Source organism: Ammospiza nelsoni, chromosome 14 (assembly GCF_027579445.1).
Source record: "Ammospiza nelsoni isolate bAmmNel1 chromosome 14, bAmmNel1.pri, whole genome shotgun sequence".
NCBI lineage: Eukaryota > Metazoa > Chordata > Aves > Passeriformes > Passerellidae > Ammospiza > Ammospiza nelsoni.
In genome coordinates this window covers 18,370,358-18,383,915 of record NC_080646.1, presented here as the reverse complement: position 1 = coordinate 18,383,915, position 13,558 = coordinate 18,370,358, and the positions used below count along the sequence as shown (strand labels likewise).

Here is a 13,558-nt window from a genome sequence, read left to right as displayed (position 1 = left end):
GCAGCTCGCAGAGCGTGCTTCAGGCTGGAGGAGCTCTCTGAGGTCACTGAGTCCAACAACTGACCAGCACTGCAGTGTTCACCTCTAAACCACGTCCCCAAGTGTCACATTCACATGTCTCTTGAACACTTCCCAGCATGGTGACTCCATCATGCCCTGGGCAGCCTGCTCAATGCTTGACAGCCCTCTCAGTGAATTATTTGCTCTAATATCCAACCTAAACCTTCCCTGGTGGTGCTTGAGGCTGTTTCCTCTTGTCCTTTGTTCCTCTGTCCTTTGTTCCCTGGGAGCAGAGCCCAACCCCGCCCCCCTGGCTTCCCTCTCCTGTCAGAGGATTCTGCACAGCCAGAAGGTCCCTCCTGAGCCTCCTTTTCTGCAGGCTGAGCCTCCCCAGCAGCTTCAGCTGCTCCTGGTGCTGTACTCCTTCCCTAGCTCCTGTCCCTTCCCTGGACACATTCCAGCTTGCCATTTGAATCCTGCAGACCTCCCATAGCATTTTGGCTGAGCTCTCTTGTGCCCCTGAAGCTGTTTGTGAACCTCCCAATGCCGTTTACAGTTGTGTGCCTCTTTTTTTTTTTTTTTTTTTTTTTCTCCCTTCTTTTGAGGAATTGAGCCAGCTGAAATGTTGGAAGCCTGATAATTACAGTTTTTATTAGGAACTAAATGACTGGGAGCAGCCCTGCACTGATAAAAGACAAGCAGGCAGGCAGTGATTGCTGCACTGGATGATAGACAAATAGATTTTTATAGCACAGCACTGTCCCAATGCCTTCCAGTTCCAGGTGTTAGAGTTGGATGTTCCCTGACCTAGTAACCGGTTGGAGAAAATGAATGATTTAAATAACTTTAAACCTGGCTTTCATCTCCTCTCCTCGCTGCTTTCTTTCCTAACAGAAGATTACATTTCTGTGGCTGAAAGGCAAAAAATAACTTATTAAATGTTTATATTCTCTTAAATCTATACAAGCAGTGAGATAATGGAATATTTTCCAGGAGGCCTCCTAGCATGTTGGCTCCCACTTGGAGAGCTCACTGTCTTTGGGGAGTAAGGAGGGATGAGCCTGGTTTCTAATTTTGGAAAGTGAGGAGTCAGGCAGGGATGGAGGAATGGGAGGCTGCAGTGGGAGCAGGCTGGGAAGCTGCTGATGAGGGCGATGTGGAGGGAAGATGTGTTTGTGTTTGAAGTGCACCATGTGCCTTCCTTAGGACCCATCTCCCACAGGATTTCAGCTCCCCCGTGGCTCATGCAGGGGCATGGTCCAAATCAGTTCTGGGGGTGTGTTTGAGTGGGCTGTCCCTGCCCACAGGGGTTGTGAGGAGCTGATGCTTCGCTGGTGAGACCAGCTCAGGTGGAATCAATCTTTTCATGTTTCAAACACAGGAGTCTGACTCCAGCTTTTCTGAGAGACAAGTACACTCAACCATCTTCCTAGAAGGCCATCTGCATCAGTGCATTAAATTACCCAGGGCATCCTCCTTTTTTCCCCTTTTTACCAGGATAACTGCAGGGACTGTCGTTTCAGTTCCCTTTTCCTGAGTGTTCCCACTCCCAGCATCTCCTGCAGGTTCAGTGGCGGCAGTGGATCTGCTCTGGATCATGGATCATGGATCATGTAGTTTGGAGCAGGTGGGGTTCAGAGGAGGTGAGGGTGCACCAAATGAGTCCACAAGCTCCAGTGAACCCAAGAGTGCAGCTCAGCCCAGCCCAGTGTTGCCTCCACATCTGTTGTTCTCTTCTATCCTCCCCAGGGGTTTTGGATACATTTTGGCTGCTTGTTTTAGGATATTTTTCCTTTGGCTCTGTGCCCCTTTCCCCCCCCTCTCATTTATAATTACAACATCTGCATGTGGCAGCAGCAGCAGCAGCAAGTGTTCCACGGTGCTGGAAGGAGCTATTTTTTGATCTGCTCTGATGAGCAGCAGAGGAAATTGGGAAAGGGTTGGCACTGTGCAAGGGTAGATCCCTGCAGCTGGCTGTGAGCATCCCGTTCCCATTTAGTCCGGAGGAAATGATCCAGCACCACATGGCAACACTGACACTGCTAGGTCAGAGAAGAATTGAGGCACTGCTTTATTCCTCTGCAATTAAGAGTTGTCCGTTCTGCCTCAGGCTGGATTGTGCAGTGCTCGTGTTACCTCGCGGCTTCTGGCTGATTTTACACATTTTCTGGCTTTCTGAAACAGCTTCTGGTTTTGCACAAGGTCTGAGCTGCAGACAGTGAGTGAATGTCCCTGTGGTACCTTTATGTCAGGTACAGGTGTGGCTGCTGCTGAGATCTCAGAGCCATTTCTGCTTCTGCAGCAATAATTTGTCATCTCTTTCAGAGCAAAGTCGTCGAGATGACTTAGAAGCCCTTGGCCATATGTTCATGTATTTCCTCCGAGGCAGCCTGCCCTGGCAAGGACTGAAGGTAGGTTCAAGCTTCAGGTTTTGTCCTTTAAAACTTTGGCTAGTCTCTACCCAGAGGAGAATCCACTGGGAAAACATTGGCAAAACCCAGCCAGAAACACTGTCCTCTCCTTTGTGTCCTTGCAGCCTAACACCCAGGCATTGAGTTTAGCTGCAGGGAAGATTTTAAGGTAGAAATACTTTACCTGGCACTTTAAATTGCCAGATTGGTACAATTTTGGAGAGAAGGTTGAACAGAGAGAGACAGGGACAGCAGTGAGAGAGCTGTGATTGGAAGCTGCCCTGAGCTGGAGCGTGACTGGGACACAGTGATTGTTTATGAAATTCCAGTTACGGCAACACAATCCCCCAGCTGCATCTGTGATCCCTGTTTATAATGGAGCAGTTTGATGGCTTTAGATGCACAGATGGACTTCAGCTTGAAAAACTGGTTTTCTGGCACAAGTATTGGACTTGGCTTCCCTCCAGAGACACTGGACACTCAGTGCTGGGGAGTTTATGAGATGCTGTGTACAATGTGGAGAGCTGCAAGAAATTGAGTTGCTGACTGCCGCCAACATCCATCAGCTGAGCTAACAAGGAGTAAGTCATTTGCTGGCTCCAGGGCTGTTGGAAGCTGCATCTTCACTTCTCCATCACCTCCCTGATGATTAAGCTACTGTGTTCAGCTTTGGCATTGAAGGGAGTGAAGGGACTGATCAAGTTAGGCTCATCAGGAAAGACAGCAGCTCCTATTGGAAAAAGGAGCCAAGGCTTTGGGTTCAGGAGCTGCTTGGCAGAGCTCTGCATTGGTCAGTGGCTTCCAACTGGGTTGATAGAACTTGTCCAGCTTTTTTTTACCACCTATCCAGAGTTAGTCTCAGCTCAGCCTCATCAGGCACATGCCAGAAATGTTGGCAACAGCTCCTAAAAGCAACAAAAGGTTTTTCAAGCATGAAAGGGATTGTGAAAGAAATCAGAGTCTCTCTGATTTTATGTCCACGCCTCTCTGTAAGTGTGTTATTCTAGTATGTATTTTCTTTCTGGCTTACTTGAACTCATCTGCCTTAAATTAATCCTGTAAATTATTCTAAAATAATTCCAAGTTTATACAAAGTTCTACAAAAGTCCCTCAGTTCAGTGTTAAACTTGATAAGAATTAGTTGACTCCTTTTGGAGGTCCAGGGCAAACGCAGACTCTCCAGCTGGATTTAGAATGTGGCATCTTTGCCCTTCTAGGTCTCCTCAGCTTAGATTTTTGGTCTGCGCTGTCAGGGCTGTATCTGCAGAGAGTGTCTACAGTGCTAATTATGCTGCTGCCAGGTCTAACTGACGTATTTTGAAATGGAGGCAAGAAACCCCACTTTTAGGGTGCCAACTGGAGCAGAGTTCTCTGCCTCAGGTTGATTTAGGTGGGAAATCCAACTGCAAATAGTTTCATTTTGTTGTTGACCAGATATTAAACCAGTGCTAAGTGATGGATGCTTTAGGGGTGAAAGGAAAGGCTGTGTGGGAGCAGCCTGGGATTTGGGAGAAGTGCACTGGTCTAGAGTCATATTCAATGCGGTAACATTCTGTTGCACAGAGGAAAAGCCAAATTGCTGTGCATTGTCTGTGAATTTCACCAAAATTGCTGTGAATGTGCTGTGCAACTGCTGTGCATTTGTTTGTGAAGGCAGCTCGATGGCTGGGGAGGCCCAGATGTGCCATCACAGTTCATGCACCTTTATCTCCTTCTCCCATAAAACCTTCCCTGCACAGTCCTCAGGACTGGGCTGTGAGAAATGAGCCCTGTAAGACACTAATGAGGGTCCTGCCTTTCATGAACAAAGATGTTTGAACATCCTTGGATGTTCTCTCCTGTGAAATATTCCCACTGGTGTAGTCCAGGATGCAGTTCAGTTACAAGTAGCATCTCCTGATGTCACCCAGAATGGGCATTAAATACCTTGTTTTTCTTCCCACACAGCATGTCCTTTCTCACATGGTTGAACTCTTTCTCCACAACTGTTTTGTCTTTGTGCGCTGCAGGCTGACACCTTAAAAGAGAGATATCAGAAGATTGGGGACACAAAGAGAAACACTCCAGTTGAAGTTCTCTGTGAGAACTTTCCAGGTAAAGCCCTGATGGGATTGTGTGAGTGCAGCTGGAGGTGGCCATACCTTGTTAAATGGGATGGGCCTGCACATCTCTGACACTTTCTGTGTCAGAAAGTATTGGATTACATGTATCCATCATGCTGGCAAACAACTGAAGCTGCTGCTATAAATTAGCAGGACCTGAGGTCTTAAATTGAACAAAACTCCTCTCATTAAGGAGGCTGGACAGTGCTCAAGGGCCTTGTATGCCTGTTTTACTTCTTGGCTTCCTTCCAAAAGAGCTCCTCATTATTTTCCCTCTCCCAAATGACCATGCTAAAACTACTGAGTTAATTCTTTTCCAAATGGAAGGTGTTGCAGGTGTAGGTGGCCAGCTTGGAAGGTGGGATGGTGTGTCTGTCCATGAATCCCACCTCCTGGGAGCAGTTTTAAGGAGGGTGTTACTAAAGAGTGCTTCTAGCCAAGCCCAGCACCTGATCTCCAGTTTAACAGACCTTGGAGCTGGAGGAGCAGGGTACAGAGTTAGTGCCTTCTCCAGGGTCCCTTGTGCACAGAGTGGGCTTGGGAGGTTTTGTGGAGTGATTCTGAAGGCCTGACACCAGGGAGAGCACCCACAATTAATCCCATTCCTGTACTGCCACATGTCTTTCCCAGCATGAGGAGCAGCAAGCCTGGAATGGGATCATTGTTCACTCAAGTCACTGTAATTCCCCAGATGTCTCATTCCAAAATCCACCTGGTTCCAAGCAGAACAGCTTCAGGTTGGCTGTTCTCATCTTTTAGCCAGTACTCCTCCTCACAGCTCCTTCAGGTCTGGGCTGACAGGAGATGAGAGAGCTGAGTTGTGTCCCTTCCTTGCCTGAAACTGGTTGTTCTCCACCTTCTGGAGGTACTTAAAAGAGAGGATTCTTTCTTCTCCTTTCTTTTCCCCCTTTTTTACCTCCATGGAAGCCACAAGCCACAGACACAGTTAAGTATCAATAAGCAGTACTGTTCTTATTTTTGTCAGCTGAAGTCAAGGCCATGAGCCAAGGGAGAGCTGGGAAAAGGCAGGACATGAGCTCCTAGGACTCAATATTCTGTGCATGCAAAGTGAGACCCAGATGCAGGAAAGCAATTAATTATCTTAACACCAAACCCTGGTCTGCAAATTAACCCTCTTCAGGTAAATTAACCTTGGAGCCTCCCCTTCTAGTCTAGTTTTGAATATTCAGGCAGTGCCAATGTCATGGTGGGACACCTTCCACTATTCCAGGATGCTCCAAGTCCTATCCAGCCTGGCTTTGGACACTTTCAGGAATGAGGCAGCCACAGCTTCTCTGGGCAAGAGCATTCTCAATACCTGTGAGCAGCCTGTTGTCAGGTTCAGTGAGCTTATTTCTCACTCTGTTTATTTTTATACAAATTTATAGAATAAATCAAGGTGTGGAAGTTATGGAAGTCAGATTTGAGCAGAGGTGGGACTTCCATCTTTGCTTGAGAAGTGTTTGAATTGTTTTTCGTTGAGGACTTGTAGGAGAAAAGCCAGAGGTAGCGCTGGCAGCCCAGACATTGGTTTCTAGGAGCTCATTTGGAAGGTTCAGGATAAAATCTGCCGCTTTTTGCCCTTTCTGACAGAGGAGATGGCCACGTACCTCCGCTACGTGCGGCGATTAGACTTCTTTGAGAGACCAGACTACGATTACCTGCGGACCATCTTCACAGAGCTCTTTGAGAAGAAAGGCTACACCTTCGACTACGCCTACGACTGGGTCGGCAGGCCAATTGTGAGTTGTCCCTGCCACATCCCGTGCCTTGCCTTCCAGGTGCTGCTTCCCCAGCACTGCCTTTTTGTTCCCAGTAATCCCAATTAATGCCCGTGAGTTTAGGATCGAATCTTGTGGAATTTGCAGGCAGTCCTGAGTCCTGACATGGGAGGAGATGACTTGACTTGACTCCATGTTTGAGAAGGCTGATTTATTATTTATGATTTATATTATATTAAAAGAAAATTATATATTAAAACTACACTAAAGAATAGAGAAAGGATTTCATCAGAAGGCTAGCAAGGAATAGAAAGGAATGATAATAAAATCTTGTGACTGACTAGAGAGTCTGAGACAGCTGGACTGTGATTTGCCATTAATTAGAAACAACCACATGAGACCAATCAAAGGTGCACCTGTTGCATTCCACAGCAGCAGATAACCATTGTTTACATTTCATTTCTGAGGCCTCTCAGCTTCTCAGGAGAACAATCCTAGCAAAAGGATTTTTCATAAAATGTGTCCGTGACAGAATCTTTCAAATCTCAACACAGCGAGATGTCCTGACGTTGTGTTCAGGGGGTTCTTGCAGTGCCTGAGGGACAGAGGCCCCATCCACCTCTCTGGACATTCAAGCCTCATTTTCCTATTTGTGACAATGATCATGATGAGACTGCTAGAACTAGTCCAGCACAGGGTTGGAGACCAGTATCTAAAATCCACCTTAAAGCAGGAGAATCACAGAAACCCCCTATAATGGTCATGTTCCCATCAAAAAGGAACAGAATTTGTGATGGATGTTCAGTGGATAGTAGAATCACGGAATGGTTTGGGTTGGAAGGCAAGATTGTGATGCCCACTTTGTTCCAACCTCCTGCCATGGACAGGGACACGTTCCACTGTTCCACTGTCCCGGGTTACTCCAAGCCCTGTGTCCCACCTGGCCTTGGACACTGCCAGGGGTGGGGCAGCCACAGCTTCTCTGGGCAGCCTGTGCCAGGGCCTCACCACCCTCACAGGGAGGAATTTCTTCTCAAATATCTAATCTAAACTCGCTCTCCTGAACTCATAATATCCTGGAGGACACTCAGAGGCCAAACCAGCTCTGTGCAGTACATGGAAAGGAAATATGGGAGAAACCAACCTCCATTTAGCAGCTCCATGACTCCACTCCATGTACATACACCATCATCCTGATCTCATTGCCTGACTTTTACGATCAAAACCCAGTTAAACTCAGGAAGACCTTAGCCAAAGGACGTATCATGGGGAAATATGGTAGAAGAATCTAAAGCTCTTTGTTCTGGATCATTCAATCATTCTGCTCATAACCCACCCCAAAGAGCAGTAATGACATCTGTAAATGAATTGTCATTGGTGCCAGATCAAACGCCATCAGTGCTAAACTTGGTACCAATGCTTTAGTGTCCCAACTATATTTAGTGTTCCCCATGCTTACTGTGCTCAACAGAGTTCCTAAGAAATCATTCCCTTTGTGAATCAAGATTTTCCCTTCATTTTTCTTTAATTACAAAGGCAGTTGATAAAGAGCACCTTGTAAGACAAGTGTGCTATTGCTGACAGCCACGGTGGTTGCCATGGAGATCTCGATGTTGGGAGCAGGGATTATGACTTTGGTGAGAAGAGAGCAGATGAAGCTTTAATTTTAACACGTCCTGTTTCTATGCAAGCGTGATTTTTACAAGTGGTGAGACAATGGGATGAGGAAAACAAGTCTGTATATTTTCAGTTGTAATAATTCTGTGTGAGACACACTAGGTGTGATCTGACATCGAGACAGGCAACTAACTGTATCTTCTTAATTGATTTTTATACAAGACATTTGGTGCTGGTATCCACCACCACATTTCATGTCTGTAAATCACAGGGATTTTATAGCCCTGGCTGTAATTCTCCTTGGCTCCTTTGGGCAGTGATTTGATGTTTTTCTTCTTCCTGCTGGCTTGACAAGGTGGGTTTGTGCGTGTGAGAATCTTAGTCCTAACCAACACCTTATTTTCCAGCCTACTCCCGTGGGATCTGTCCATGTGGATTCTGGGACCTCTGCAGTGACCAGAGACAGCCACATCCACCGGGACCGACCATCCCAGCAGGCCCTTCGCAATCAGGTGTGTTCCTTGGCTCCTCTCCCAGTTCCCTGGCACTGGGCAAGCAGGAGCCACATGGCATTACAGATAGCTGGGGCTGATTCTTGGTCATAGCAGGGACAAATCCTGCTTAATTTAGAGATGGTGATTTGAGGAGAATGTTGAAGGTTGTTGAAATAAGGTATCAACCAGTGGAATTCCTCAGTATCGTGAGCTAACCAGAGTCCACTTTGGAATGGGGTTGTTTTTCTGTAGTTTGTGGGTATACAGGTTAAAGTTGATCATCCAGCATGGTTAAACTCTGTAACTACCGCATTTTTGAGGTGCTTTTAATCATAACACATGGACTGGAGCAGACTGAGAGTTGTGCTGATAGCAGCCTGTTCCCAGGTGCCCTCTGCCCACAGAGCTTGTGGCTGTGACAGGGATGTGTGTCCCAAAAACATCCATGTGTCCTTCTTGGAGTGTCCAGTTCACAGTGGGAGGGTTGCAGAACACAAAGGACAGGCAGGGCAGAACCCTCAGGAAGGCAGCACAGTCTGGATGAGCTGCCACAGGGAAATTGAATTTCCCATTTTTTCCTTTGTCGTTGTGCTCTTTTGTTGGTGTTTAGAGTGTGGGTTTTCTGTGTTAACAGAATTCTCAGACTTGCAGTAGATCTCCCAGCTGGAGCTGTTGCTGCTGTTATTCTCAGGGTGGGGTTCCAGGTTTATTCTGCTCCCCAACCTCCAGGTTCTGCTCAGCTCCTCGAGCTGGGGTTTGTGGGTACAGAACCAAGCCTGGGGTGTCACAGCCTGTCTGGGCTCAGCCTTCCTGGGCTCTGAAGGGTCACACAGCTAGCACAGGGTAGGACACATCCCAGTCCATCACATACAGTCAGGATAACCCCTCCTTGGGTAGTGTGGCTGTAGGAGGCCGGGTTGTTTGCAGCATGTGAGCACGGTGATGAGTGTGGGCTGCTGTGTGAGCCCTGATACAGTCATCTGCTTTAATAAATACCCTGATGGATGCAGTAACCCCCTGGTTTTGGGGGGATTGTTCAGCCAGTCTCCTATTGTCCACCTTTACCACAGACCTTCACATTGTGTATGTGTGAGGCATCGTGTTTCCTTGACAGCACAGTGACACCTGGCTTCCTTTTCAGGCATTTTAGTTCACAAAGGCACAAAGAAATCCCAAAATATGCAGGCAGCCTGCAGGCCTTGTTCTTCTGAGCTGCACAGTTCTGGATTGCACAGCAGCTTTTCTCATGTTTTCACCTAAACATTATAGGATGATGAATTGTTTAATATGCCACGGAGGAAATCAAGTTCTTCTCACCAAAATACAAACAATTCTCTTCTGAAGGATGTTCCCTTAAAGTCTTGAGCAAAGCATTTCTCTAAAGGAAAAAAAGCAAAAAATAAATGTCTCGAGAAGTGAATTGGAGGCATGGGTTTGGGTCTCCAGATTTAATGGCCTAATTTTTGTTCTTGGGTCTAATAATGCAGATTCTCTCTTACAATATTTGACTCCTAGTAAAGAGCTAACGTGCAATCACCTCTTTGTAGCCTTTTCCTCTGGAAAGTGAAGTGTTTTAATCAAAGATGAGTGAGCCTTTCCCCCCTCTGTCTTTAGTTTTGCCATGTGATTTGTGGGGGGTTTCTGGAATCTTTCCCTGGGCACACTTTCACTGCTCACAACCTGGGTTTATCCACTGGAGCCTCTTGTTTCCTGCCCAGATCCATGGTGGCTCATTCAGCTGAGGCCAACACAGATGTGTTTGTCCCACACTTCCCAGACCTGGGAAGCATTCTTAATACTGGTCACTTGGGTTCAGGTGTGCTGAAATCCTCCTGGGTCTTAGGTGAGCACTGGATATGTTGTCATCCAAGCTGGGTGACTGTCTTGGTTTGAAAGACAGGTGTCTGCCAAGGAAAGTGTGAACCTCTCTTGGAATGGAAAAAACATGACCCCTTTCCCTCTCAATTATTACAGCTTTGAAATGAAGGGGCTTTCAAGCAGAGATGGGGAAAGGATGAACAGTTCTTTACCAGTGTGTGTGTATAACAAGGCCCACAAAGCCCAGCTCTGGCACTGACCCCAAACCCAGCACAATCCCAGCACAATCCCAGTCCCAAACCCAGCACAATCCCAGCCCCAACCCAGCACAATCCCAGCCCCAACCCAGCACAATCCCAGTCTCAAATCCCAGCACAATCCCATTCTCAATCCCAGCACAACCCCAGCCCCAAACCCAGCACAACCCCAGCCCCAAACCCAGCACAATCCCAACCCCAATCCCAGCACAATCCCATTCACAATCCCAGCACAATCCCAGTCCCAATCCCAGCACAATCCCATTCCCAATCCCAGCACAATCCCAGTCCCAATCCCAACCCCAATCCCAGCACAATGCCATTCCCAATCCCAGTCCCAATCCCAGCACAATCCCAGCCCCAATCCCAGCACAATCCCATTCCCAATCCCAGCACAATCCCATTCTCAGTCCCAGCACAATCCCAGTCGAAATCCCAGCTCAATCCCAGCCCCAATCCCAGCACAATCCCAGCCCCAATCCCAGCACAATCCCAGTCACAATCCCAGCACAATCCCAGTCACAATCCCAGCTCAATCCCATTCCCAATCCCAGTCCCAATCCCAGCACAATCCCATTCACAATCCCAGCACAATCCCAGCCCCAATCCCAGCCCCAATCCCAGCACAATCCCAGTCACAATCCCAGCTCAATTCCAGTCCAAATCCCAGCACATTGCCATTCCCAATCCCATTCCCAATCCCAGCACAATCCCAGTCCCAATCCCAGCCCAGCCTCTCCCGCCCGCGGCTCTTTCCCCCCGCTGCAGTTCCGGGCTCGGCCACCAGGGGCGCTGCTGGCTGCGGGCCGGGCAGGGCTGCGGTGACTCCCCCGCGCCTGCAGGGGGCGCTGTGGCGCGGCCGCCGCTCCCTCAGGCGGGGATGGCGGCCGGGCCCGACAGAAGTTCAGGGGTGCAGCCGGAACCTCAGAGCCGTGGCTGTCATGGCTGGGACAGGCAGATCCCAGAGTAGTGAATGAATGTATCAGAAACTCCACAGCTGTAGCAGGATCCATGGGGTGTCCTGGCAGGCGGGGCTGGGCAGTGGCAGCCAGGCTCCTGAACATGGCCGTGAGAGGCTCCCTTGGAGCAGGGAGGGGGCTCACAGTCCTTGTTTTTCCTCTTAGGCATCCCACTAGATGTTAAGGCTCCCTTCCAGTTTGATCAGATGTTAGTTAATAAGATCCCAGTCCTACAGCTTCTCTTACGAGCAAAGGCTCACCCACAGTAAGGAAGAGGCAGTACAGGGCTCCAGCAGTGGCAGTCAATTCTCCCCACAGTAAACAACAGCTCAAACATTCTGCCCTGATGCTGACAGTGAGAGGGGAGCTGCACCCAGCCCCTTCCCTCAGCCTAAAATCTGACAGCGAGAGGGGAGCTGCACCCAGCCCCTTCCCTCAGCCTAAAATCTGAGAGTGAGTGGGAAACTGCACCCAGCCCCTTCCCTCAGCCTAAAATCTGACAGCGAGAGGGGAGCTGCACCCAGCCCCTTCCCTCAGCCTAAAATCTGAGAGGGAGAGGGAAACTTCACCCAGCCCCTTCCCTCAGCCTAAAATCTCGTGGTAACTCTGCCCTTCCCCAGAGAAACCCCTCAAGTAGCCAGCTGCACATTTTCCCCTCCTCCTCCTCCTCCCAGTCACATCTTTTGTTCTCTTAAGTATCTTAGCAACAGATGGGACATTTCCTGAGAGAAAGAAACAAAAGGAAAAACCCTCACCCCCACCAATGACCCACCTGAGCTTCACGTGCAAGTGCAGAGTGATTCTTCTAAGAAAATAAATGAAGTTCTAATAATTTAAATTACCTGATGTTCTTCTGTTGAGGGCAAAGAGGAAACTTGTTAGCAGAAGCATCTTATCTACTTTTCTGCAGAAACCCAAAAAGCCCCCAACCCTCTCTTCAGTAAAGCAGGTGTGGATGTTTCCTTCTGCACTGCACAGGTGAATCAGCGTGTGGAACTGCCTTTGGGTGAAATTAAATGTTTGACCTCAGTTTATGTTGCAAATTTTAGTTTAAAAAGATGTGTTTGAGGGAGGTTGAGCTTTGTGAATCCCATCTTGCTGCCGAGCCAGGTGCTCTGCTGTGTGTGGCCTGACAGACATAGTTAAATACTGTCAGTGTAATTGTGGCTGTGCTGAAATCCATGGAAGTGAAGCTGTTCTAAAGAAATAATTTCTAGAATAGATCTTTCCCTTCATTCAGCAGCTAAAGGAGATGAAATCCACTCCCACAGTGGATCACTGCAGCCACCACGGAAGTAAATAATGAGGTGCACGTGGTAAAGGGGAATTTTAGCCCAGCTAAAAGTGTAAATGCCTTGCTTTCTGCGAAGAAACTAACTCACTAACCAATACACCTTTATTTCTTCTCCTCGTTCACCTTTTGTCCTCCCTTCTGTTTCTTTCATGCTCCTGAACTCCTGAGCAGGCATCATCGGATCGCCGAGGGGAGTGGGAGATCCAGCCCAGCCGGCAGACAAATACCTCGTACTTGACATCTCATTTGGCTGCAGATCGACATGGAGGATCTGTGCAGGTACCTCTTCCTTATGTTGTGTTAAACCCCCAGAATTCTCCTCAAATTGCAGCAATGCTGTGGTCAGGAGAGCAGTTTCACTGGTGCTGTCCCATAGGTCATGCTCAAGCCATGGTTTGGGAGGGACCCAAGCTGTGATGGCCAACACCATGGCTTTTACTGTTTCAACAAAATTTTTTAAGCTTTTTTTAAGTTTTGAGCCCAAATTTGTTAAACTGAAAACAAAAAGGAGTGGCATTAGTAGATCTGGTCTATAAAGTACCTTCTATTCTATCTTGGAGATGCTCAAGGCAGCTGAAGTAGGATTTGTTGTACATAGTCCCCATTAATATTGGGAACAGTTGAGCTGTTCCACAGCAGATCACCACCAGTTTGAGGGCACAGTGGGTACAAGGTGGATCTTCAGGGGGTTGCACTGCCAGGAGATGAGCAGAGGATGTGCAACAGACAGTGTTGGAGCTGGCACTACCAGTGTTTTTAAATTCCTGAAAAATTCCTATTTGTGAAGCTCTACGTGTCCTGGTTGTCACTGAGGCTCACTGAGGGACTTTCTGGCACTAAAGCCTGAATGAGCTGGCTGGACAAGCTGGAGAGAAGGTGCAGGAG

At 48.0% G+C, this 13,558-nt stretch overlaps 1 protein-coding gene across 2 annotated transcripts in view; it reads left to right on the top strand.

The window, feature by feature from the left end:
• Nucleotides 1–13,558, top strand: part of CSNK1G1 (casein kinase 1 gamma 1) — a 99,910-nt gene that overhangs the window by 76,234 nt on the left and 10,118 nt on the right. For both annotated transcript variants that reach the window (XM_059482240.1, XM_059482241.1), the window contains 5 exons: nucleotides 2,326–2,411; nucleotides 4,421–4,505; nucleotides 6,107–6,255; nucleotides 8,259–8,363; nucleotides 12,845–12,952. In XM_059482240.1, the coding sequence (XP_059338223.1) occupies nucleotides 2,326–2,411; nucleotides 4,421–4,505; nucleotides 6,107–6,255; nucleotides 8,259–8,363; nucleotides 12,845–12,952 (533 nt within the window). The remainder of the gene's footprint in view (nucleotides 1–2,325; nucleotides 2,412–4,420; nucleotides 4,506–6,106; nucleotides 6,256–8,258; nucleotides 8,364–12,844; nucleotides 12,953–13,558) is intronic.